The sequence below is a fragment of the Microtus oregoni genome, unplaced genomic scaffold, assembly GCF_018167655.1.
Source record: "Microtus oregoni isolate MIOR12 unplaced genomic scaffold, Mior012 000064F_ref0000363, whole genome shotgun sequence".
Lineage (NCBI taxonomy): Eukaryota > Metazoa > Chordata > Mammalia > Rodentia > Cricetidae > Microtus > Microtus oregoni.
The window spans coordinates 9,905,364-9,930,788 of record NW_024543874.1 but is presented as its reverse complement, the minus strand read 5'-3'; the positions used below and the strand labels follow the sequence as shown (position 1 = coordinate 9,930,788).

The following is a 25,425-nucleotide window of genomic DNA, read 5'->3' as shown; positions in this document are numbered from 1 at the left end:
GTCAGTGGGAACCTCAAAGTCCTGAGAGAAGGACTTGTCTAGAACACTGAGCTGCTCCTACCTGCTCTTGTCCTTAGTGGTAAAGGCATCCGCTTTGCCACAGGACAGGTACACCCATCCTTCTGCAGAATGCCCTGCAGACTGCTTCAAACGCAAGCCCCAGGGCTTGTCAAATGTGCCTCATTCTGGACGAATAGAACCCTACTCCTGACACCAGTTCAGTAGCTGTATCTTCCCCAGCACCTTTGTGGGTATCCTCTGGCTTTAAAGCCACTTCCCCTCCAACAGAAGTACCTCCAGTAAAACTGTGGGCCCTCTCACATTTTCCCTTCTATTGTGAATTCCAGGGCAGCCTGACCTTGCAGGCTCAGTGGTTGCCTGTTTGGTTAGGATGATCTGTCTAGGTTCTGTCTTTTAGCTCCAGGTTGGAGAATTGCCTAATGGATGGGCTCCTTGCCTCTGTCTCCTGCTCGTTTTAAAAAGACAGGAGCCTTGCTTGTTGCCTGTCTCCTGCAGGCCCTGCTCTGTGTCATAGGCACACAGCCTCTGACCATGCCACCCGCCCACTCCTTTCAGCAGGTGCTGCACCCAGCACTAGCCAACCCCATGGCTCTCAGCCTCAGCACTAAGCCTTGGTGTTTTTCCCACTCCAGAACCCCCCCCCCCCCATCCAACCTGGGGGCTTGGGGAAAGGGGGCAGGCAGGCCTTTGGCTCCAGGTCAAGGAGGTGGCCGGAGCAGTGTTTTCAGAGTCTAGGAATTTGCCAGGCCAGGGTTGAAGGAAAGGTCTCCATCCACATGGTTCACTTTTTCTATAACACCTTTCCTTTGGCAACCCCTCAGCGAGACGCCAGTCCTGTCAGTGATGGAGACATACTCCCTGGAGTGAGGTTTTAGGAGCTGAGGTGGCTACCCTGTCCTCTCCATACCAGCACCCCAAGGTCACCTCCTGATGTTTTCTTCAGATAGAACAGGGGTCTCCTTGGAGCAGGGTGTTTCTAGAGTAAGTTTACCCAGAAACATTGGGTGGCCATCATGCAAAGAACAGGCTACTAGCCTAGGTCTTTGCCTTACTCAAGTTTTCCGACCAGAGAAGGTCCTTCCCAGTGCCCCCTTGTCAGCTGAAGACAAAGAAACGATATTCTTGCGTAGTCCCTCAAAGGGGACACATGGTGAGCATGCCCACCTTGCAGCCTTTGCCCAGGCTGCTCCTGTTTGGCTCTTAGGGATGGCTGCGTTTCTCTGGGAACTCTGTGAGGAAGAGGAGGCACTGCCCATTTGGTCTCAGCCCTGGCCTTCTTCCTTGCCTTTTCCCACGCTTAACACTCCCACCCCACCCCACCTGTCTGTCTGTCCCTAGGTAAAGGAGGCTGGCCTTGAACTCCTAGAGATCCCCACGCCTCTGCCTCCCAGAGCTGGGATTCAAGGTGTGCACCACCTCCCCTGCCCCTGCCTGTTCTCTTGCCAGCATGTGTCTGGCGCTTATCCCTCCCCTGCCCTAATAACTGGTGCTCACTGGGACTGCTGTGCCAAGCAGCCAGCATTGTACTCAGCACTTTGATTTCAGTAGCCATAGAGATTCAGGCAGTGAGGAAGCTCAGCCCTGGCCAGCTGAACACAGGAGACTGTAGCCACCTCAGACCTTGTACCACAAAGGGCAAGTCCCTAGCGTGCTAAGTGTGGTCAGGACTGTGGAGGTCACCAGTTCCCCCAGACGGGCATCTGTGTAGCCAGGAACAGGGTGACTGGTCTGGGATTCTCTGGGCTCCTGGTTTCAAGGAGGTGCAAATAAGGTTAAAAAAAACCTTGTTCAAGACTTAACTTCTATTATTTGAATAAAGCAGAATTTCCTTTTTTGCTGTCTTTGGATGCCCTTCCTCTGAGTCCTGAGTGAGCTTCTGCCTGAGTGAGAAGATGGGGGCGGAATGAAGAGCAGCGTGAGTTGGAATCAAGTGCCCCGTGCTCACCGTTGCTCAGCACATCATAGATATCAGAGGCTTTCATCCAAAAGCCGGGCTTTCAGGGGAAATTACCTGTTTTCCCCAGCAATGCCTAAACCGTGACACTACCCAACAGAAATCTCAAGGAACTGTTTAAGGATGCCTTCTGCAGCCCTGCTCAGTGGTCATGTGGCCTCCTAGCCCTCCTGGAAGGATGGAGCAAAGTGGCACAGGTGCTGAAATACCACCAGATCTCTGCCCAGGAGATTCAGTCATACCTTATCTGCATGTGTGGTTTTCAGTGGTACTAGCGAGCCACTGGAAGCAACACGCAGGTGACTGTTTCTGGGCTAGAACTCTGTAGCCCACAGACTCCTCCCTGGCCTTCCATGGAGGAGGAATGTAGCCTAGAAATGGACTGCCATAGGCTTCTCCACTGGCATGAGCCTTGCATGTCTTAGCAGGAAAGCTCCTAGGGAAGGCAGCACGTGCCAGGCAGCAAGACAGCCTCTTTAAGGAACATGCTGGAAGGTGAGGCAGAGACCTGGGGCCTGCTCTGCCTCTGCTTTCTCCCAGTGTGGGGGAGACCCAGGGTGCAGCTGCCTGCTACCCTGAACCTTGCAAGTGTCATTGCCCCTGTTGCTCCAGGGCAGACCCTCTTCAGTATGGGTCTCCCCATGGGTCAACACAATCTTCAGACACCGGAAGACTTTCCTGTGTTAGTACAGCTGCTGGGCCTCTCGGCTCTTTGAATGTTGCCTCTGTCCATAACTCTTGGCACCCTCGGCACCCAAAGGTACTGAGGTGCCCCGAAGAATGGATGCCTTTAGCCCTTTTCCATCAACAAGACGGCTGCCAGAGGCCCCTGTGCAGATATGCATCTGATTAGAGCCCATCTGCCCCTAGTATGACAGAAAGAGTGAGGCATGATGATACATGCCTGTAATCACAGACGCTGAAGGCTGCATGAGGTAAGAGAGTTGAAGGCTAACTTGGGCTATGTAGACTGTGTCTCAAACAGCACAAGAGGAATTACTGCAACAGAAGTGCTTTATGGTTCGTAGCTCTGCATGGGGACTAGGCATCTGCCATAACTATAATGCTGCCCACATTTGGGGGACAGAGGCCTCCCAGAGTAGTTTGTTTCGTGTGGTCCTGGTCCACACTCAGGCTCCATGGGACTAGGGGGAGAGGAGATACTACCTGTGTTTTGGGTATGTACACCCCATATTTCTAGAGCTTCCTGTGCTTTCAGAGGTCCCTTTGGATTAGATGGAAGGCCTCTGCCACATGGAAACGCATAAGATCCTCTCTCCTGGGATGTGTCTCGGTGGCCACATCTGTGTAGCTCTTGAAATTCTTATCATAGTAGCTCGGGATGACCAACTTTTCCCACGTCCTAAGGAACCCAGGGTCAAGTTTGGCCTGGCGACTTTCAACCCCCAGAATCATTAGAGACATTAGTTGCCTCTATGATTATCTAGACGCTTCTCTAGGATGGCTGTCAAGCTCTGTGAGAAGTCAGTGCAACTGTGATCTCACCAGGGTAACACAGACACTTTTCTTTAGCATCCCCTTCCTGTAGTCACAGGACCTCTTCAGGAAGAAGCAGCATCCTGAAGATGGCACAGAAAAGTGTGGCTCAGCACCCTGACTCACAGAAGTGACCTCATGGTGCTAAGAACACCAAGGTTGGGGCTGAAGAGATGGCTCAGAAGTTAAGAGCACTGGCTGCTCTTCCAGTAACCACACGGTGGCTCACAACCATCTGTAATGAGATCTGGAGCTCTCCTCCAGCAGACATGCAGGCAGAGTACTGTATACATAATTAATAAAAAATTTTTTAACGATTCAAACAAAACAAAACACCAAAGTTCTGGAGGGCAGAGGGCTAATACTCCCTGCTGTCATTACCATCTTGTAGAGTGTGATACATAATTCTGTCAGCTTGGTCTAGAGTCTCCTAGGAAACAAATCTCTGCGCATGTCTATATTGGTTTAATTGAGCTGGAAGACCCAACTTAAATATGGGTAGTTGTTGTAATAGGAGCGGTGGGGCTGCGTCCCCAGCACCCCGGCCGCCTGCTAGCTTATGCCCCGAAATAATTACATGGACACTGTATTCTTTTAAACACTGCTTGGCCCATTAGCTCTAACCCTTACTGGCTAATTCTGATATCCCGATCAACCCATCTCTAATAAACTGTGTAGCACCAGTCTTACCGGGAAGATTCTAGCCTACGTCCATCCTGGGTCGGAGCTTCATCACGTGTGCCTCAGAGAGCAGAGCTATCGCGTCTTCCCCAGAGAGGGGAGCATGGTATCGTCTCTGAGCTCACTTCCTCTTCCTCCCAGCATTCTGTTCTGTTAACTCCACCCACCTATGTTCTCACCAATAAAATGGGCCAAGGCAGTTTCTTTATTTTTTAACCAATGACCTTCCTCCATCAGGTAGCACCATCCTGTGGGTTAGGAATCCCAGCCTGAAATGAACATAAAGCAAGCTGAGTCCCAGCATTCATCTCTTTCCTATGGATGCAGAGAGACCAGCTGCCCCATGATCCTGCCACTGTGTCTTCCCCATCCTGGAGAAATGTGAACCCAAATAGACCCTTCCTTCCTCCTTTCTCCTCCCTCCCTCCTTCCTTCCTCCCTTCCTCCCTCCACCCTCCCTCACTCCCCCTCCCTCCTTTCTTTCTCCCTTTCTTCCTCCTTTCTTCCTCCCTCCACCCTCCTTCCCCCTCCCTCCTTCCTTCCTCCCTCCACCCGCCTTCCCTCTCCTTCCCCTTCCTCCTTTCTTCCTCCCTCCCTCCCTCCTTCCTTTCTCCCTTCCTTCTTCCCTCCCTCCTCCCTCCCTCCTTCCTTTCTCCCTCCACCCTCCTTCCCTCCTTCCTCCTTCCTTCCTTCCTTCCTTCCTCCCTTCCTTCCTCCTTCCCTCTTCCCTCCTTCCTTTCTCCCTCCACCCTCCTTCCCTCCTTTTATTCTCTCAGGTATTTTATCATATGAGAAAATTAACAGGTCTATAAATGTCCTTGCTCAGGGAGTCTGTGTTCCAGCTGCACTTTAATCCCCACCCCACCCCACCCCACCCCCGCCCTGCTGCAGCCACTACTAGACCACAGCTTGGGTACTTGCCACAGAGAATTCAGAAAACATGATCTGTGAAAAAATGTCAGAGTCATGGACAGAGTAGCACCAGCGTGTTGGCTCTTGGCTGTCTGCAATTTTCTCGAAAGGCCTTCTGTGCTATCTTTTCTATCTGAACTTACAGTAAGATAAGCAAAAAGCCAGCAGTGTAGGTTTGCAGGAGATAGGCTGAGTGTTCAGGGGCTTGGCGATGGCTCCCAGAGAAACGGAAGCCCTGGCCCCAGCTGCTGCACAACTGCCCTCTGCGATGATCTGGCTCCCCCTCCAGCTCTCGCCTGGACAGTGAACCTTCAGTAATGGCTGACCTCAAGAGTCCTGAATCAGAGAGAGAGAGAGAAAGAGAGAGAGAGAGAGAGAGAGAGAGAGAGTCCTGAGTCTTGCTGTGTTCCATATAGATCACCTGAACTCCACTGTAGACACTGTAGAGGGAAGATAGTCTATCAGTGGCCTGATCAGAGGCTGGGCCTCAACAAGGTTTAGTGGAGCAGAGCGCTCTGCACAGGAGGTCGAGTGGGTTCAAGGTTCACCTCACTGAGGAGAGGCTCCAGCCCAGGCTGAGTCCTCTGCTCAGAGCTTATCTTCTCTCTCAAATCTGCAGGCCACCTCTGCTTTGCAGTAGCGGCACACACCACTGGGGAAACAGCCAAGCTGGTCTTGAACGCACATGTGCACATGAATCTACATCAATCCTGAAGCCTGACTTGTCCCTATTGAAAGGTACGGGGCCCACATCAGTAGGGAAAGTTAAGAGGACTCCAGAGATGCCCCAGGCCTTCACAATGAAGAAGGTTATTAAAATAACCTAAAGGGCAACATCAGGCATGCCAGAAGCTGAATAAACAGTGTCACACCTCTCCGCTTCCAGAGACTTCTGCACATTCGGGGTTGGGGTAGGTGTGTGGGAAAGGCTCAGTTGGTGAAAAGACACCTGTTCTAGTCTAGGTCTTTGTTTCCCCACTGGGGTGCAAGAAAGAGACCATGAAAGCAATGGACCACTGCCTTCACCTTCTTCCTCTCAGCCACTAAGTTCCCCAGCTCCTCTGCCTTGGCTGAGCAGCACATGGCCGTGTGTTTGAGTATCACAAGGCCTTACTGGAAAAGACAGACATCCAAGATTGTTGCCCACCCCCCACCTACCACCGCCTGTATCTACAAAGTATTGTGTGACAGGTCTTACAGTGTGTGGTACTGAGGCTCGGCTTCCTATTGCTTCCCAGAGAGGATTTGGAAACATTTTTAAAATCATTGTCTTTGAGTGTGTGATGTCCGTGTTTGTATGAGGCACACATTCCTCGGTGCATGTGTGGAGGGCAGAGGACAACTCGATAAGAACCACAGCACGGTACCCAGCATAGCCAATGTCAACCCAAAACCTCCACGGGAGAAGGGAGACAAGACAGTGGCTTCACCTTGCTGCAGTTACAGGCACGTGTCATCACCCTGGGCAGGAACAAGGCTTTTAAACAAGTCCAAGCTGTAGTCTTTTATCACATGACACCTCAGCTAGCTTAGATGTTTACACCTGAGGTCTTTGTATACCGCCCCTCTTCACCTCCGACTTGCAGGAAGTTTGACAAGATGAATAAAACTATCTTAACTAGGGGAGGTGGACGTGACCTGCCCCTGCTCTGGATAACTAGGAGCACGTCACTGGCAGAAGCAAGTTCAAGGACAGACACTTGTCGTCTGCATACACTGTGTGTGCGCATGTGTGTATGTGTGTGTGGGGGGGGGGCATTTCCCATGCTATTCAACCACTGGCTTCCCGGAATGTTTGCAGTCCTGGTCAGCTGCAAGCGGCAGAACCGACTACCAAAGTTGTCTCCAGGAATCACTGTTCTCTATAGAAAGGATCTCTACAGAGGGTGGAGACCAAAAGATACCATTGCTCTCCACAAAAGAGGGGAGATATGGAAGATATGGGACCAAAAAGCCCAAGGAGGACCTTTCCAGTTCTGCTGAAGAAACTATTGAGTTTTGAGCTGCTAGATGTTTCCCGTGAGCTTGCGACTGAAGGCAATGTGGTATTAGGTGAAAGATGGGAGGCCAAGTCTGTGGACTCTTAGCTACCCGAACTTCCTTAGTAGAAGCCCATATGATCCCTGCGCAGTCCTCCGATGCGATTCGGGTCTCCTCCTACCCAGTCCCCTTGTCCCCAGACACCCGGGGCTGCCAGAGCACAACGCCTGACCCACTACGTCCTGGTGGGAATAAAAAAGGAAAAATGCAAACCCAATCCTGGAACCACCTGCGACGGGGCAAATCCTACTCAGCCAATCAAGGAAAGGACTCCTCGGAAGCCCCGCCTTTGGCCCTGAGTGACAGCTGGTGTGCAGGCCCGTTCAGAGATGCGCGAGCGCAGATTCGCTTGGTCCAGAGCCTGCGCCGCTGGGATCCCGTTGCGCATGCTCACAGCCCTCTTCCAGGACGTGCACCTGCTAGGAGAGTCCGCCGCTCGACCCACCATCCCACCAGAGCATCACGCACCCAGCCATGACAGCACACTCCTTTGCCCTGCCAGTCATCATCTTCACCACGTTCTGGGGCCTCATCGGCATCGCTGGGCCCTGGTTCGTGCCTAAAGGACCCAACCGCGGGTAAGAAAGACGAGCAGGCCTCGATTCCCTGCGGACCCTCCCTGTGCCCTGACTAGGCTAGCCTCTTTACCCAGGGGCTCCCGCTCTCTACCCTGCAGCTCATGACCACACTGGAACACCTCTCCATCACCTCTTCCAGATCTGTACCTGGACCGAGGCAGCCAGGAAACAGGCCGGAGGACCTGGTGAAAGGGTAGACTCAGAAGTCAGGGGACGTTTGAATGTGATCAAACACACACACACACACACACACACACACACACACACACACCAGCGCAGTAGGTTAAGCCACCTATGGGCACTAATGCTCCATCCTTGCTAGCTCTGTGACGCTGGGCAAATACCAAGTCTCAGTTTCCTCACTGAGGAAGATGGGGACGGTGGCAATACCTGCTTTGTAAGGCTGTTGTGAGGGTTGCCCTCTGGGCACATTGTGTATACTGAATGATTTCAGCTCCCTTCATTTTTGGAAGGCTCCTAGCAGATTTCTGCACCGTTCACCAGTCCCTCCTCTGGTTAGCCTCTCAGTCCACCCTCACATTTTGGCCCCTGGTCCTTTGTCGCAGCACTGACTGCCCAGTGCACAGCCAGGAGTGGTCAGAGCTGTCTCCTGATGCTAAAGGAAGGATCGGGCACTACCTCTTCAGCCACCTTGAAGTCCTTGGGCTCTGCCCTGGATTAGGCATAGATGGGCGTTGTCTTTATTCCTGCACATCTGAAGGCAGCTGGAGAGATGGCTCAGCAGAGACCCTCCTCTTCCAGAGGACCAAAGTTTGGCACCCACATTAGGGGACTCACAACTGTCTTAACTACAGCTCCAGGAGCTCTGAGGCCCTCTCTGGCCTTTGGGGCACCGGCATACATGTTCACATAGCCACATACCGATACACACATATGTAAGTAAAAATAAAAATACATCTTAAAAAAGATTTAACCTGGGCTGCACGACTCTAGGCACACCAGTGTCATCTCTTCCGAAAGTCTTGGGGAACTCCTTCTTGTCCAGCACATCTGTCTCCAGCTGTGTTGGAAGCCTCTATCGTTGGTCTTCTCTGAGTGGGTACAAAACGCTGTTTTCTTTATAATAGTCTAGCCCAGCCTCCTTGCTGCTTGCCCTATCTTCTGATCTGTCCTTTTCTTTGACGTTGCTGAATGAATTCTGAGGCCAGTCTATGGTGGGTTGCCACAAGAGGAGCTTGAGCAAAGCCTTCTTCAGCATTGAGATGGGGACATGTTTGCTGACAGAGAAGAGAGGGGAAGGAAGAGATTTACAACACACCTTGGATGTAGATGACCTTTGGTGGTCTCATGCTTCATCTTGTAATTCTTACTCAGAACGGATCTCAGCCCCAGGAAGGCTGTCACAGGGAGCTCTTTCTCTAGCCCTGTGTACCAAGGCTGCCTTTTCCTTTCTGCTGTTACAGGGTGATCATCACCATGCTGGTAGCCACTGCTGTCTGCTGTTACCTCTTGTGAGTATGCCTTCCCAAAGAGCCGGGGGCTGTGGTGACCACTAGTCACCTCTGCCTCCCAGGTGACAATTGCATGGGCTTTGTGTTGCCCCAGCTGAGCTGTGAGATACATGAGTTGGGCCAGCTCAGTAGTGTCTGCTCCTGTGTGGGCACCAGAATCCTCCAGACAGGTTGTTCAAACACAGCTTTTGTGCTCCACACTAGACTCGGCAAGCGACGTAAAAATCAGGGCATCATACTAAGGAATGCCTAGGTGATTGGACTAGAGCCAATGTATAGCCACTAGGGGGCAGCAGAGGTTTGTGGCAGTGCTAGGGTGGCTCCCAAAGCCCCCCAAGGAACCCTCACCTGGGGACCAGCTCAGGGACCTTACATACTTACAGAAAATCAAATCATCTCACATCGAAACCCACAAATCCTAAGCCCAATTCCCCGTGCCAGCCAGGACACGTGTTGGATTAGCTGCATGCTCTTTGAAAGAGAGGAGTCAAGTTCCCCTTGGTATGTGAGATGGGTCCCATCTGTGCCCAGTCCCCTCACTCTGCTCTCCTTGGCAGCTGGCTCATCGCCATCTTGGCCCAGCTAAACCCCCTGTTTGGGCCACAGCTGAAGAATGAGACCATCTGGTACGTGCGCTTCCTGTGGGAGTGACCATGAGAGTGACCAGCCGGCTTCTGGCCCCAGGTACTGAGGGAACTCACTTGAGGGTGAACTGAGGGGCCTGCGTGGGAAGGAAGGGGATCAGGACCATCACAGGGGCTTCCTCTGGACTCAGGAACTAGTTTGTTTAGCAAGGGAAATGAAAGACTATGCTAGCCTCTAAGAGGGATGGAGGCTGGGGTTCCTGGTCCCTGTCCTCAGTAAGCTTCTTCCTGAGGTGCAAACATACAGCCTCAGCTGTGGACTGCCAGACCACAGGTAGGGACGGGTGTGGATGAGACCCATCTGTAAGTTGGTCAGGTGAGGTTGGCCATGGGTAATAAGAAACCAGCTTGGACAGAGGGAGGTGAGGGTGAACTGGTCCAGGTAAGGAAAGGAGTTGACTTGAGGGAGATTTCCAGCCAGAGGGGCAGATGAAGGGATGATGGTGGTGATCCTTAATGTGATATGCTTTTCAGGTGCGCTGCTGTGGATGGCCCAGCCTTGATACCCCTGGAGACCCTGCATTCCCATTGCCCCCGCCCATCAGTCCACCTTTCTGTGCTCTCCCTGCCAGTGTTGTGGGATCCACACCCCAGAACCAGCCTGGTTTCAACTTCCCAGCCATTGGGGGGCTCCATTTGGGAAAGCCTTGGCTCAGTTGGGCCAACCTGTGCTTAAATCCCCACACTTGGCAGTTTTCTCTCTCTTCCAAGCAGATCCTGGCTGAGAATCTGGACATGCTGGGGGTCTGTTTTCACCCTGAGAGCAGAAGCCAGGACTCAACCCAGTCCCAGAAAGGACATACGCCTTTGTGTAGAAGAGACTTGTGGCCCAGGATACTCGAACCTTTGTACCTTGTGAAATACGGGATTGGCATCACAGGCCTTCTCCAGCTCTGGTGTGGGTTATTCTGTAGGTTTCAAACACTTCTAGATGTGACAACGTGGAGGTGTTGGTATCTTAAAGAAATAGTCACACCAAATCCCCATCCTGCACTTTGGGTCAAGATAGAAAATATAGTCTTTTGTAGCAGTGAAGTACTCTGCATGGGAGGGAGGTGGTGTCTTTGGAATGTTCTAGTCACTTTCCTCTCCCTCTGTAGATAAGCTCACCCACTCCCCAGAACCGCTCAGTTGGGGTGCAGCCATTCCAGGAGGCTACACTTGATTGGGTTGTGGTGGAGCAGATCCCAGTGCTGGTCCCAGGAGCATTGGAATAATCTGGAGTTAGGATTGGGGGACAGACAAGAAGGTAATGTTTGTGGGCTACTATTGGCTGTGCCTCCCTGGCTTCTGAGACCCTCTGTTCCCAAGCTCATTGGCTCTGTGCCAGGCACAGTGGAAGACAGAGGATACAGACCACGGGGGGGGGGGGGGCGACCCCAGGGGACTCCTCCAGCCCATGCCCTCACCCCTCTGAGAGGGTGACTTTGGATTTTACATTCTTGCCTGAGTTCCCAGAGCTAGGACAGAGCCCTGCACAGTCCCTGGTTCCCAGCCAGTGGCTGTCTGAGTTCCCAGGGGAAAGAAAAAGCAGCCTTGGTTATTTATTGACTATTTATCTGGGCTTCCTCCCCTTGTAGGGGTCATTTTGGGAGTGGCAGTAGAATACTCTATAGCTCGGATTCCTGGGCACTAGGCCTGCTGGTTGCAACTTCTCCCTTCCTACCTTAACCCCCGAAGCCTTCCTGTGGGGTGGGGCCTGGTGAGCATGACGTGTGTTGAAAAGCTGATTCCTGTCTAATAAACAGTGGTGATACAAGACTGTGACTTAGTAGCCAAATTCTGGCCTCTGCTCGCTTTGCCAGCTGCCATGTACTTTATGTTTGTCTCTTTCTGTCCCCTCTGTTCAGATGTTTTCTGTTTGTTTACTGGTGGCTCTGGGAAAAGGAAAAGGGACAGCACTTCTGGGACTTAGATGCAGAGGACCCCACACGTTTTTGAGATCTAGAGGAGAGGCTGGTTCTACTGATTGCCCTACGCTTAGCCCAGTATCTGCCCAGTAGGACAAAGACCAAGGCTTAGTCCAGTGGCACTTCAACCACTGACTTTTGCCCCCTGAAAACAGAGAACACAGTGTCTGTGCATAAAGCAGGCTCCATGGCTGAGCAGAACTTTCCCTTTTCCTGAGTATCTGAGCTTGGGGACTGTTTGCTGGGCTGCCGGCCTGGGGTGAGGAGGGCAGCAGACAGAATCAGGTACTCCAAGGACAGAGCCTGTAGCTTAAGGGGGGCTAAAGTCTTTTCTGTGGAGGTCGGGGGAGGGGGAAGAACTGGGAGTATTAATAATAACCGGTAAACTCACCTTTGGGGTCCTGGAGCCAGCAGAGGGGTTTGGGCTGATTCTTTTTGATTTGTTTGTTTGTTTGTTTGAGATAGGTTTCTCTGTGCTCTAGTTGTTCTAGAACTGACTTTGTAAAACAGGCTAGCCTCAAACTCACTGAGATCTGCCTGCCTCTGCCTCCTGAGTGCTGGGATTAAGGGAGTGTGCCACCACCACCCGGCTTGGACTAATTCTAAGGACAATGAGGAGTAAGCTTGTCTGGGTTCTCAGGGAACAAGATGTGTGTGTGTGTGTGTGTGTGTGTGTGTGTGTGTGTGTGTAAAGGAGAGTAAGCTCAGCAGTAGTCCCTGGAGAACAAGATCTGTGTGTATGTGTAAAGGGGTTTCTTAGACTGCCTTACACAGTGGGCTGGGTAGTCACAAAGGCTGTCCACATGTTGGAGTGACAGAGAGGCCTTCGCTGCTCAGTTCACAAAGCTGCATGCCTAAGCAGTCCCAACCTATTGCTGGAGGCCTGGAGAGCCAGTGATGTTCAGGCCAAAGAAACAGAGGTCAGATGGCGGCAGCAGCTGTAGACCCACATTCAAGAAGAAGGACGGACAGCCAGGGGACACTGCTTTTACTTGATAGCCAGTTGGAAGCAGCCACTCATTTTGAAGACAGTCTCTCCCTTCAGTTAATTCTCGTTATCCATACCTTCACAGACAGGTCTAGGGACACATCTCCTCCGCTAATTTTAAATCTTGTCAAATTGACAATTAACCAGGCATCATGAGGAATCAGAAAGGGTTTAAGAAAGGTCACAAGCATGTGACCCCGACTTGATCTCTAAACTTCTCTGTGCAGGATTTACGGTGAACAAGAAACTGGGCAATGACCCAGTGGTAGAGACATTGTGAGGCTGACTTGGGCCCTGTGTTTGTTCTCTCTCTTGTCCCTGAATGTAAGGGTATTGTGCATAAACAGCCCTTTGTTGAGAGAGACACCTGTTTTGCCCTTCTCAGAGAACTGAAACCTAAATTCAGTGGTAAGAGAGAGAGTTTAACCCCTTCAACAGGACATAGCTTGGGGGTTCCCTAAGAGAGTCTCCTCAATGTCTAGCACCCTTCCATTCAGAGCCACTAAGCATTTGGTAAGTAGAAGCAGCCTTGGGGCTTTGGTTCCTGGCTTGCACTGAGTCCAAAGCCAGTTACACAGAGCAGGATGGGGCAGGAGCCCAAGAGTGGGATATCACCAGTATGAACACTGACTCATTGTGGAAACTCAATACCCTGGGACATTTAGACTGCCTGAAGCCTGGGACACTGATTTCAGGGTAATGATGCTCTCAAATGGCCCTACTTGAAAGAGGGACACTTGCAAAATGCTGTTCAAATGACTGCACAATGATTCTTGTGTGTGATAAAAATAAACGAAATACAAACCACCCTAGACAAGAATGCAGACTCAGAGGATGTGGCAGAGGCGACCCTTTGAAGACTGGGAAATAATGCAGGGCATTCAATGCCCTGTTGTAAGCTTCACGAGCACCAGGTAGGAATGTGGCACATAGACATGCACATAGGAAAAACACTAATACACAAAAATAAATCTAAAAATATACTGGGCTGAGCAAAATAAGCCAGATACACTTTCAAGAACACACCTCTTTTCGTCCATTTTGGTTGCTAGCTTAGTTTGGGTTTTTATTGCTATAATGAAACACTATGACAAAACGCAAGTTGGGGAGAAAATGGTTCATCTGGCTTACACTTCCACATCCATAGCTCATCAGTGAAGGAAGTCAGGACAGGAACTCAAACAGGGTGGGATCCTGGAGGCAGGAGCTGATGCAGAGGTCATGGAGGGGCGCTGCTTACTGGCTTGCTCAACAGACTTGCTCAGCCTGCTTTCTTACAGAACCAAGACCAGCAGCCCAGGAGTGGCATCACTCACAACTGGCTCACATCAATAACTAACTAAGAAAATGCCCTACAGCTGGATATTATGGAAGTGTTTCCCTTCCCTGAAGGTCCCTCCTCTCGGATGACTTTAGCTAGTGTCAAGTTGGCATAAAGCCATCCAGCACAGCTGCTTTAAGAAAATACTGTGGGCTGGTAGCTTATAAACAAAAGACGTTACTTTCTCAAGGTTTCAGTCTAAAAGGTTCAAAAGTTCACAGATTTGGTGTCCAAGGAGGGGCCACCTTCTCCTTCATACACAGCGACTTCTAACATGCTTTCACACGATCAAGAACAAGCTAGCTCTCCAGGTCATCTCATTAGGGTGTTAGGTCCATTCAGAGCTCCACCAACCAGACAGTTACCTCCCGAAGGCATCACCATTTGGTATGAAATTGGTAACAATTTCAAAATAAGAATGGGGGTCGCCTCCCAAGGTTCCAATGAGGAGCAGAAGGAGGGAGAACATGAGCAAAGAAGTCGGGACCACGAGGGGTGCACCCACACACTGAGACAGTGGAGCTGATCTATTGGGAGCTCACCAAGACCAGCTGGACTGTGACTGAAAAAGCATGGGATAAAACTGGACTCTCTGAGCATGGCGAACACAGAGGGCTGATGAGAAGCCAAGGACAATGGCACGGGGTTTTGAACCTATGTAATGTGCTGGCTTTGTGGGAGCCTAGCCAGTTTGGATGTTCACCTTCCTAGAAATGGACGGAGAGGGGAGGACCTAGGACTTACCACAGGGCAGGGAACCCTGACTGCTCTTTGGACTGGAGAGGGAGAGGGAGAGGAGTGGGGGGAGGGGGAGAAGGGTGGGAGGAGGGGGAGAAGGGTGGGAGGAGGGGGAGGGATAAAAAAAAAAAGAATGGGGGTCGCGAGGAAGCATGAACATCCATACAGTAGCAGTACCATATAGTTTCAGCTACATAAGACACTAGAAACTGGGCATAATGGTGCACACCTTTAATCTCAGCACTCTGGAGGCAGAGGCAAGGGGAGCGCTGTGAGTTTCAGGACAGCCAGGACTACATAGTGAGACCCTGTCTCGAAAAAGCAAAACAAAACAAGAGAGGGCAGGGAGATTAGGAAAATGTAATCTACTCCTTAGTAACAAGATTACCAGTTACCGGGGAGGATAGAGTGGCAGTTAGGGTAGGGGCGGTTAGCTGGGAGATGGCATAACCCATATCTTGACTGTAGTGGTTATACAGATAATATATTTGTCAAAACTTGCGTAAGTGCACACTTCAAAAGTTGAAAAATAGTATCAGACCTAGTTTACACTGTAAATAGAACTAGACAGGTATTTCTGTAGGGACAGACAACTAGAACAGAACAGACGGCTGTAAGAACAGACCAGTGAAACTAAGAACGCAGAAGAAGGGGCCAGAACAAACCAGCAGGAAAACAGAGACTGCGGAACTGGGCTTCTAAATGGGAAAAAGACAAACCATAAACAAACACAGTTTAAGGGGACAGGGCTAAAGATTTAATTCTCAAAAGCAAAATGTCAAAATATTTAAAGCATGAGAGAATGGGTTAATGATGTCAGAAAAATAAGCATCTAAATATGTTTGAGAGCATAATTTTGCAGTTCAAATCACTAGGCCATTTTCTATGCACACACTCCATTCCTGCATCTGGGCTATAAATCTCCCATCATCCTCGCTGTGTTAGGAGTTGAGTGTGCCCTCTCTCCCCCTACTACAACACTGACTCTCATGGTGGTGTAAAGATGGAAGCCAGGGCCTTACATTAGAAAGTGCTCCACCATGGAAATCTTTATTCCAGACAGTTCCTTCTTGAAAAGTTTTCCTTCCTGTCTTAAGAGGGATTTTGTTTTGTGATATTTTGAGGCAGAGTTTCTCTGTGTAATGACCCTGGCTGTTCTGGAATTTGCTCTGTAGACCAGGCTGGCCTTGAACTCACAGAGATCTGCCCCTCTCTACCTCTGGATCACTAGTACTGGGATTAAAGGTGTGCACCACCACTGCCTGGTTTAAGAGGTCTCTTTGGCAATTTTCCCTTAACATTTCTTACTTGAACATGCTGTGTGATGTAGAATGGAGAAATGAACACTCTCATTTCTGAAGCATGTGTTGATCCCACTGAACAAGAGTAAAGACCAACAATCTAAATTTTCTGGTCGAATTAAGCAGGCTTTATTTTCTGTCAGACAGGGCTATTTCCCTAAAGCAGGGTTTGAGAGAATAACCACAAACACAGGAAAAATGAGTTGTTGTTGTTTTTTCTATAGCCCCAAACTGCAAGGCTAGGGGGTTTCCAAGGACTTTGGAACTTGGCAGAACAGCTCAAAATTATCGGGCTGAACATCTTAGCTTATCAGGGTATAAAGTGTGGAACATGTTAAATTCCAGAAAATAGATCAAGACTTAAGTTTTACAGAAAACAGGAATGAACTTATTTTGATCTTGTAACAAGATGGCTTCTTAAGATGGAACCTGGCTGATCCATGACAGAGAGGTTCAAATGACATAAAACTGTAATAGCATGCAAAAAAAATTAATAACGTAAACAAAAATGTGTCTATATTTTGCCCAGGCAAAGAGGGGTGGATTGACCTGGAATTGCTTTGTCTGAGGGCAGGAGAAGCTTTAGGAGATAGAAAATCTTAGCTCCTGAACGAGTTTGCCTTTCAATGTATAAATCTCTTAAGTGGCCTGTGAATACAAAGTAAGAGAAAGGTATTCTCCCCTGCGTCCAGTTACGGTGACTTCTCGGACAATGTCATTTGCAAAGGTGGTAGTTTGTGCTGGTGACGTCCCTGAGTGCAAGGGGTCCTTTTTGTCACTGTGTGGCCCTTTTGGTCTGCAGTGCAAAGCGGCGAGCATGATTGCACCACCACGAGCCGGGTGGGGAGCACGCACCGGCACCATTTTAATGGATTAGAAAATGATTGCAGCCTGGCACGGGGAACGTCACCGAACACGTATCCGTTAATGACGTAACGCCGCACCGCTACATGCACTAGTGACCAAACGAACAGGAGCAAAATCCCCCGGGACCATTGCCCGTGGCTTTCAGCCCAAAGAACCTGGATTATCTCTGGTCGGGTATCTGCATAACTGCACACCCAGCCAGACAAACCCACCCGGCTGAACCATCACGGATCCCCGCCCCTTCCGGCCATCGCAGCTTCCGGAATGGGCGGACCTGCGCGGGAAGCTTAGTAGCGCCGCGCTCTTCGCGTGCCCCGGGAGGCCGGATCATTCCGGAACCGCCAGCTATTAGTGGTCACGCCCTCAACGCCAGGAACCTCTTTGATTAGTTACTGACGGAACCGCCTTAACCGGTAACGTCCCGTGAGGTGGGTGCAGCCGCGGTCGCCAGGCGCCCTTGCCCACGGTCACAGCAGCTGGGTATACACAGCGACAAGGGTTCTGCTCGTGTGATAGATTATTTAAAAAGAGCAGCTGGAGAGAGAGAGAGAGGGAAAGGCAGAAAGAAAGGCTGGGTTTGACATTTATTCACGGTGAGGGAACGTTTTGTCACCCACGTATGCAGATGGCAAAAATGCCTACGGAGGAAGATGGGGTGCGGCCTATAGAGGGGCAAAAATGGGTGGAAATGACTTCGGTAGTCTTCCAGCAGTGAACTATCCGTGGTTTTTTTGTTTGTTTGTCACTTTTGCCAGCGTGAGCTTAAAAGATGGTTGAGTGTTATTTTAAAGATCTCTCAGCAAATGGCTAAAACCTTGGGTGGCGTGGGAGACCATAGCACGTCCTTCTGCTGGTGTGGAAAGTCAGAGAGATGAGGCAGGTGAGTTTGTACGCAGTGGAACTGGAATGCCCAGGGTGAGTTGAGCTGAAGAGGGCTTGTGGAGTGCAACGGGGTAGAATTAGGAGGCAAGGTTCTTTCCGAGCTCCTCGGAACGAATGGCAAAATAATAAAGAGGACATCATAATCTAATCAGACAACACATCGTTTGCTGAGACATCTCCTAGTCTAGGTTGAACGGGTGCCAGAAGAGTTTTCATCTGTAGGATGTAGGTTTCATGATTATATGGCTTTCCTGGGGCATTGATAGAGTCTGGATATTACACTGTTTCAGGTCCCCATCCGTACTGTCAGCCGTATCCAGGTAACCACCTTCCACTCCTGGAGCTTCTCATTTTCTGTAAAAACATGCCTGAAAGTTTGTTCAAAAAGAACCGCAAACTCAGTTAGTCTGGGCAGACCTTTGCGAGTAAATAGGATTATCAGGAAGCCTCTTTGTCCCTCTTCCTCCTCCTCCTCCTTTCTTCTTTCTTTCTCTTCCCAGGGTCTTGTACACGCCAGGGGAGAGGTCTACAGCTGATATTTCTAAGTTTTCTTTAGTTTGTCAACTAGACAGTTAGTTACTCTTGAACCCAGGACATTGCATATACCAGGCAACTGTCTGCCACTGAATTATGTTCCCCTTTCCACTACTTTTTTCTTAAAAATACTTCGTCCAGGTTAGCCTGTAACTGAGATCTTCGCCCTTGTCCCCCAAAGGCTCCAGGTACAGGCACACTGTGATTTCGAGCATGAAAAAGTGAAGTAGCCACCATGAGTCAAGGCGGCTTCCCCGGAGGTGCTCAGACTAAAGATCTATGGAGCCGCTCGCGCGAACAGCTTGGGTTCTGTAAGGAGTTGTCAGCCTTGGAGTATTGTGTCAGGAGCTTTGCTCCTTCACAGCTACAGCTACAGGCGTGTGCTGACATTCCCGCTGCCCATATGTATGTCTTGAGGGCCATAGTGTTTCATGCATTTTTAAAAAAAAAAATACTTACATAGGACCAGGAATTGGAAACAGAATGGAATTTGTGCCCCAGTGACTCATAGGTCCCAGGGGAGGATCTGGTGTGAGCTCCATCATACAGATAGCACAGAGGCTGCCTAGGCTATTATCCACCTCCACTTCCAGCCTTCTGAGCAGAAAACAGGTATACATTTCCTCTCTGTCTCGCTCTGTAAGGGACACACCTGCATGTTTAACACTCCTGATTTCTTCGTGCCCTCTGCCTGGCATCCTGCTGTTCCCTGCAGCACAGGACACATGCTCAGGAGAGGCTGACCTGACTGTTTGTCTCTCTTTAGGGCTCAGGCAGAGATGAGGGAGAGCAGCCAGCTGATGCCCAGAGATACCACATCCCTGTGACTATACCAGCACCGCCAGGGCCAGGCCATCTGAATCGTCAGTGTCATGGAGCCTCCTGGAGAGAAGCCAGGAGAGGCTGAGGTGCTGAGCATCACACCCCAGCTGCTGAAGTCCCGCTCTGGAGAGTTTGCCCTTGATTCCATCCTATTGCTAAAACTTCGGGGTTTAGGGCTGGTGGACCTGGGCTGTTTGGGGGAGTGCCTGAGCCTTGAATGGCTTGACCTATCAGGGAATGCACTTACCCACCTGGGCCCACTAGCGTCTTTGCGCCAGTTGGCTGTGCTCAATGTCTCCAATAATCGGCTGACAGGGCTGGAGCCACTGGCGGCCTGTGAAAACCTGCAGAGCCTCAATGTTGCTGGCAACCTGCTGGCTGCTCCTGGCCAGCTGCAGTGTCTGGCCGGGCTACAGGGCCTGGAGCACCTGAGACTCCGGGACCCTTTGGCCCGGCTCAGCAACCCGCTGTGTGCCAGTCCCTCCTATTGGGCTGTGGTTCGAGAGCTGCTGCCTGGCCTCAGAGTCATAGATGGGGAACGTGTAAGTGGGAAGGGCAGTGAGCTGTACCAGTTATGCCGAGACCTGGACAGCTCCTTGCGCCCCAGCTCCAGCCCAGGCCCCAGAGCCATAGAGGCCCAGCCCTGGGTGGAACCTGGCTACTGGGAATCCTGGCCCATGAGGAGCAGCTCCATTCTGGAAGAGGCCTGCCGGCAGTTTCAGGACACACTGCAGGAATGTCTTGACCTGGACCGCCAGGCCAGTGACATCTTGGCCCAGGCCCAGCAGGCTCTGAACCCTGCAGAAACCGCGTCTTCCTTTGTCTTCTGATTGTGCCTCGTGGCCAGGTGCCCTCAGCGTCATGCTGACGCCTACATCCCTTTCCTGCCCCCGGCCCTTGCCTCTGGTTTTCTCTGCTCACTGACCCTGCAAATTCGTTTATCCTAACTCCTACCCTTCATCTCCCCGAGGACACTTCCTGCCCTCCTTCCACCCAAGCAGGGACATGCTTTCTAGGTGGCCTCTAGCAGGTGTCAGAGATTTCCTCACTATCTGGCAAATATTGCAGCTAGGCCCAGGCATGCTGAGCATGGGCTCTCGCTAGTGCCAAGCCTGAGGCTTTGTGGGTAATGTTACCTGCCACCGGCTAACTCTTACTAAACAGTTCTCTGCTCATTTGTGCCATTTCTTGTCTCTTCCTCAGCAAAAGCATGGCCTTCCATACCTCTGCTTTGGTCCTGTAGGAGACCCCTGCAGTCACCCTCCCTGCTCCTTCCTGGTACCAGGAAGGAAGAGTGGGGACACACATACACAAATCTTTGAGCTTTTCTTATATGTACAGGTTGGACTGAGGAAAGAACAAACACACGGTTGGGACGGAACAGACCAGCAATTTTATTAGCTTGGAGTATGAAATCTTTGGGAGCTGGTGTCCTTCACTGGGTTTTGCCACGGCAGCTCAGGAAGGTGGAGCTCTAGAGAAGGGAAACCAGATGTGTGTAAGGGAGGTTGTGTTGGCTTGATACTAGCTTTCCTTCAAGTTTCAAACAAAACCCATAGCCCAGTTTATGCCAGGGGCTCTCTCTCCCCTCCCAATAACCTACCTGTCCGGGGCTTATTTGGGTTTCAGGGCCCTGGAGAAGGCAAACTGTCCAGGGAAGAAGTGGTTGCCGCGGGGGTCCTCGCCACTCTGCGCTACCTTACTGCACTGGGACTCCTGAGATTCCTGTAGAACCAGTGTCTGTTGTAGCAGTGCCTGGAGGAGAGGCATCACCGCAACCGCAGGGGAAGGTCTCAGCCACCCCCTCCCCACTCTCCTTTCCCACTTCCAGTTCTTATCACACAGACCCTCATGTAGTTTGTCTCCAGCCCTCACCCTAACCTCTGACCTTTCTTACCTGAGGCCCTTGCCTCATTGTTGGACAGTGGACCATGCGGCCCAGAACTTTACCCGTGGTGTCCAGTTTGATGCAGGCCAGACATTTCCGCTTTCTCTGGGGAGGAGAGTATGAGAGAAGGAAAAAGGAGTGAGGGGAGCCTGAGTGTCAGGGTGGGGACTGGCCTGCTTGGCATCCCTAGAGTGGATGGATTTGAATACTTGGTCTCCAGTTGGAGGAAGGTTTAGGTTTGACTTTGATGGGGGAAGTATGTCACTGGGACAGGCTTTGAGAGTTTAAAGCCTTATACCACTCCCAATTCACTCTTTCTGCTTCCTGCTTGCTTTTGAGAATGTGAGCTCTCAGCTTCTTGCTCTGGCTTCCATGCCTGCTGGTAGCCAAGTCTCCCTGCCATGATGGACTTTTATCCCTCTGGAACCAGAAGACAAACCTTTCCTACTATAGTTGGTTTTGGTCATGGTGTTTCATTACAGCAGCAGAGATATAACTAATCCAAGGAGCAGGGGGATGTGCAAGCCAGATAGACATGCTGCTTACCCTGGGATGGGAGATTCTTACAAGTTCTTGTCTTTGGGCACTTGGACACTACTTTAAGAAATAGCCCAGGCTGATCTAGAACTTGTGGTCCACCTGCTTTAATTTCCCCAATGCTGGACTTTCAAGTATATGCTATCCTGCCTTGCCTGCAGACTGCAGTACCTGTGCAGAGATCACTCCTGTGTGAGCATGCGTGTGTGAACTGCTCATATGCAGTACACTGCATGGGTGTATTCACAAGTGCCTGTGTGAATGTGCAAACATGTATAAAGGCAAGAATCCTCTCCAGATGGTGTCTGTCTCTGTTTCCCTCTGGGGTGTGTGTGTGTGTGTGTGTGTGTGTGTGTGTTATGTCAGGCAAGGGCATTTGGGTGTCCTATATCACTCTGCTTTATTATTCCCTTGGGACAAAATCTCTCACTGAACCTGGAGTTAGGCTGGTAGCCAACAAGCCTTGAGTATCCTCGTGTCTCTGCCCACTACTGTTCAGGAGTTAGAGGCGTGTATAGCTGTGCCTGACTGTTCTCATATGGGTGCTGGGGATCCAAGCTTAGGTCTTCATGCTTGTCCAGCAAGGGCCTTTACCACCTTGTCCTCATATTTATGTTTCCACCTTAAGATCTGATATGAACAAAAGGCCCTGTAAATCACCAGTATAACCCAGTCCCTTGCCTTAACTGATGAAGGGAACCAAGACCTTCAGTGACCCCCACAAAGCTGTTAGAAAGCAAGAACCGTAACCCAAAGTCCTGCACCTGCAGCCCAGAGGTGACTCCATAGTAGCAGTGTCACCGGCAGGGTGGCTGCTGACTGAACCCGTGGTGAACTGGCTGTAGCCTGCTTGGTGTACAGGATAGGCTCCATAGAGAAGCTGTTAGAAGAGTCAGACAAGTCCCCACCCACGGAGAGATTTCCCTCTTCCTTGTAGACAGCCCCCAGTGAGGAGCATAGCTTCTCGGGGCTCCAGTTCATACCCAGGCAGCCTGTCCCATCAAAAGAGCCCCTTCACTCACCCCATTTGGTTTGATTTTGCACTCGGGTTTTTTCCAGTCCTTCTTGAGGCAGCTGGTCTGCTGGAGCTTAAATTCCAACCTCACAAAGGTGCCCGCCGAAAAGATCTACAGATAGACAAGAAGGCCAGCAGGTAATTCCTGGGTGACGTTCTCCTCCCCCAAACACCGTAACTTAGAACTGGCACAGCCTAGGAGGACATCTGACTGGTGGCCTTTCCCAGGAAAGCTTTCTGGATATCGCTGGTGTCCAGGGCTTCAGCCCTCCGTTCCCTGCCAGCCACAGTACTGACCGTTTCCTCAGCGCTGTCCACACTGGTCTCCTGGAAGGTCCACTGCACAGGTGGGTGTTTGTGGAACTCCTCCAGGGCCACCTGCAGGCCCCTGCGCTGTGTCTCGCTGAGCTCCGGCTCTGTCCCGTGGATGCCCACCATGCCTAGCCACAGGGCCAGGGAGATGAGCAGGCACTTCATGGTTCCACCTCAGTCCTGGTGCTGCAAAGACGGTATGTAGTCTTCAGCTCTTAGAGCTGGAGTGAGGGTGGGGGGCACCTTCTCCCCTGACCTACTCCTGGGGCCAGAGGCGCCCCTTCCCACTACTAATCCAACTAGCCCTTTCTACTCTGCAAGGCCTTGTTCCCTGGTGCCCGCAAAGTTTTAGAGTTCCCTGCCAACAGCCCCAGCAAGTAGTCCTGCTGGCTATGACCACTATAGCCTCTTTTCTGGGCCATTTCCTCCTTCCTCCGGGTCTTCCCCACATCTCCCAAATCCCCAGGCCCTCTCTGGTACCTTGAAGAATATCAGGTTTGTTGTTGTAGCAAGGCCTTTCCCTGTGTGGTCCCTGGAGCAGCTCCCTGGAAGCTGTCCCCTCTCACCCTCTCATCTCCCTTTCTCCTCTCTCTTGGTCCCCACAGCCCCGCCTTTCCCCACTGACCCTTCTCCCAGAGTCCGGAGTTTTGGAGTTTCCCGTTTCCCAAAGTCCCCTGACCTTCCTCTTGGATTGGGCCAAAGGAGGGGGAGGGGAGGGCCTGAAGCACCAAATAAGACAGGCTGCAGGCAGAATATTTTTCAGAAGACGTAAATGTGGGAGGACATGCCAGCTCAGGGAGGGTGGGAACTGCAACATGCTTAACCCTCCTCGCACCAGGGTTGCAGCTGCCATCAAGACAACTGTCCCCAGCAATGGGTCCTTTCACCCCTGCCCCAACCTGGCCCTGGGTTCCCTAGTATCAGACAGCTCTTCCCTCCTTTGCGTCTTTCTAATTCTTCCAGCACATGACCTTGGTCACCCGAAGAGTGACTTCTGGAAGAACCCTGCTTGAACAGGTGATCTTCCACTAGAAAGCCACAGGTGGGGAAACTGAGGCTCCTTTGGTACCAAGGCAGCAGGTTTATTGCTTCAGCTTGTCTGTGTGCAGTGGGAGAACTGCTGTGTCACTGGCTAGCTGCCTTCATCTCCCTCCAGGCATCCCTCTCCTGTCGCCTCTTTCATGATGGCTCGCTCACTCACTCACTCACTCACGTAGGCCTAACTTTGCCTGGTATCAGTCTCTCCCTTGCAGAGGCTCCAAGTGGACCCTCCCTTCTGCAGTCCTGCCTGTAGCCTTACTCCACGGACCCACCCCCACCCCCAGATCTCCACATGTAGACCTGCTTGCCTGGGTGTGCTTCCACCTACCCAGTGTCTCTCCTTGAACCACCATTTGACCCTTGACCCCGACTCCAGCTAGATGGCCAAAGATTTGAGCAAGTGCAGACCTCTTATGTTACTGCTTCCTGCTTGAGGCTGAGAAGCCTTCCAGGTCTCTGCTGGCCAGAAGGACCATTCCCCCGAGCAGAAGGACTGTTGGGCTCCAGAACGTTATTTTACAGTCCCAGTTGCCCAGAGCTGCCCTTTCTTTCCAGGGTGCTGGAAATCCCTAGCTGAGCCTCTCCTATCAGTAAACTTTCTAGCATGCACCCTGAGCAGGGAAGACTCCTGCAGGAATGCCATCCTTGGTGCACGTGCTACTTTTCCTGGTTATTCCTGAGGCGCCGTCCTAAGTGAAGTAACTTCAGGTCTCATAGGGCTGTTGGAGTGTTAGGAGCCTTCACGTAGGACAGAATGGTCTGCTGACACCCAAAAAGGAAGGAGTGACGTGTCCAAACACTGGCTCAGCTTCTGGGCACCTTGAGCAAATGGGAAAAGCCTGGGACTGTGTAGCATTATCGGTTCCCTTTATTCCCTAAGGTTTGTTATCAGAGGGCCAAAGTGTGGTCCGTCTCAGGCCCATTAAGCTAGGCTCTGTTGTAAGTCCCCAGTTACACAGACAGAAATAGTGAAAGCAGAAAAAGATTTACTCGATGTGGCCATATTGGGAAGAGGATAAAGAGCTATAGTGACCCGAGAGTCTGTCTTCCAGATATTGACATAAAGTTTAGATTAAAATTTAAAAAGGTATTTTGTTATTTTTGTATATGAATGTTTTGGCCATGTGTATGTCTCTGTACCACATGGACATGCCTATAATTCACAGAGTTCAGAAGAGGGAGTCAGATCATCTAGAACTAGAGTTATACAAGACTGTGAGCCACGGTGTGGGTGCTGGGAACCAGACCTCGGTACTCTGGAAGAATGTCCAGTGTTTAACCACTGAGCATCTCCACAGTCCATGAGATTCAGGTTTAAATAGGTGCAAGGGCCGCGCATATTGAGGAGTCTTGGTCAGCATGTAGTCCGCCCAGGCCGCACTCGTCACCAAGCCATCAATGCCTCCTCTAGTCACATCTGTAGGATGGTCTGATAAGTTGCCAGAACTGTGGGAAATCTTTCTGTATGAT

General features: G+C 51.0%; 3 protein-coding genes across 6 annotated transcripts; 2 read left to right on the top strand and 1 right to left on the bottom strand.

The window, feature by feature from the left end:
• Positions 1-7,470: 7,470 nt before the first annotated feature.
• Atp6v0e2 (ATPase H+ transporting V0 subunit e2) lies at positions 7,471-10,678 on the top strand. Of its 2 annotated transcripts, none has more exons than XM_041640516.1 (4): positions 7,471-7,683; positions 9,108-9,155; positions 9,713-9,839; positions 10,514-10,678. In XM_041640516.1, the coding sequence occupies exons 1-3, from the start codon at positions 7,580-7,582 to the stop codon at positions 9,804-9,806; spliced, it is 246 nt and encodes an 81-aa protein (XP_041496450.1). In that variant the 5' UTR covers positions 7,471-7,579; the 3' UTR covers positions 9,807-9,839; positions 10,514-10,678. The 2 variants fall into 2 exon arrangements, with proteins under 2 accessions (XP_041496450.1, XP_041496449.1); XM_041640515.1 differs by lacking the exon at positions 10,514-10,678 and adding an exon at positions 10,274-10,496 and having other exon boundaries at positions 7,474-7,683.
• Positions 10,679-17,039: 6,361 nt separating this feature from the next.
• Positions 17,040-21,884, top strand: Lrrc61 (leucine rich repeat containing 61). 2 transcript variants are annotated; one of them, XM_041640781.1, is made up of 2 exons: positions 17,040-17,352; positions 19,107-21,884. In XM_041640781.1, the coding sequence occupies exon 2, from the start codon at positions 19,213-19,215 to the stop codon at positions 19,990-19,992; it is 780 nt and encodes a 259-aa protein (XP_041496715.1). In that variant the 5' UTR covers positions 17,040-17,352; positions 19,107-19,212; the 3' UTR covers positions 19,993-21,884. The 2 variants fall into 2 exon arrangements, with proteins under 2 accessions (XP_041496715.1, XP_041496716.1); XM_041640782.1 differs by lacking the exon at positions 17,040-17,352 and adding an exon at positions 17,454-17,804.
• Rarres2 (retinoic acid receptor responder 2) lies at positions 20,533-23,652 on the bottom strand. Of its 2 annotated transcripts, none has more exons than XM_041640783.1 (6): positions 23,540-23,652; positions 22,900-23,100; positions 22,610-22,714; positions 21,060-21,155; positions 20,766-20,887; positions 20,533-20,636 (listed from the first exon to the last, which is right to left on the bottom strand). In XM_041640783.1, the coding sequence occupies exons 2-5, from the start codon at positions 23,077-23,079 to the stop codon at positions 20,777-20,779; spliced, it is 492 nt and encodes a 163-aa protein (XP_041496717.1). In that variant the 5' UTR covers positions 23,080-23,100; positions 23,540-23,652; the 3' UTR covers positions 20,533-20,636; positions 20,766-20,776. The 2 variants fall into 2 exon arrangements, with proteins under 2 accessions (XP_041496717.1, XP_041496718.1); XM_041640784.1 differs by lacking the exon at positions 23,540-23,652 and adding an exon at positions 23,395-23,530.
• Between the last annotated feature and the right edge of the window lie 1,773 nt (positions 23,653-25,425).

What these genes read in the sequence shown, in the direction of transcription:
- Rarres2 (XM_041640783.1), bottom strand. Translation starts at nt 23,079, where the DNA reads ATGAAGTGCCTGCTCATCTCCCTGGCCCTGTGGCTAGGCATGGTGGGC. An exon ending in TGGACAGCGCTGAGGAAACG is followed by an intron (nt 22,715 to 22,899) that starts GTCAGTACTGTG and finishes GTCTATCTGTAG; the next exon opens with ATCTTTTCGGCGGGCACCTT. An exon ending in CAATGAGGCAAGGGCCTCAG is followed by an intron (nt 20,888 to 21,059) that starts GTAAGAAAGGTC and finishes CTGGTTCTACAG; the next exon opens with GAATCTCAGGAGTCCCAGTG.
- Atp6v0e2 (XM_041640516.1), top strand. Translation starts at nt 7,580, where the DNA reads ATGACAGCACACTCCTTTGCCCTGCCAGTCATCATCTTCACCACGTTC. An exon ending in CCTAAAGGACCCAACCGCGG is followed by an intron (nt 7,684 to 9,107) that starts GTAAGAAAGACG and finishes CTGCTGTTACAG; the next exon opens with GGTGATCATCACCATGCTGG. An exon ending in GCTGTCTGCTGTTACCTCTT is followed by an intron (nt 9,156 to 9,712) that starts GTGAGTATGCCT and finishes TCTCCTTGGCAG; the next exon opens with CTGGCTCATCGCCATCTTGG.
- Lrrc61 (XM_041640781.1), top strand. Translation starts at nt 19,213, where the DNA reads ATGGAGCCTCCTGGAGAGAAGCCAGGAGAGGCTGAGGTGCTGAGCATC.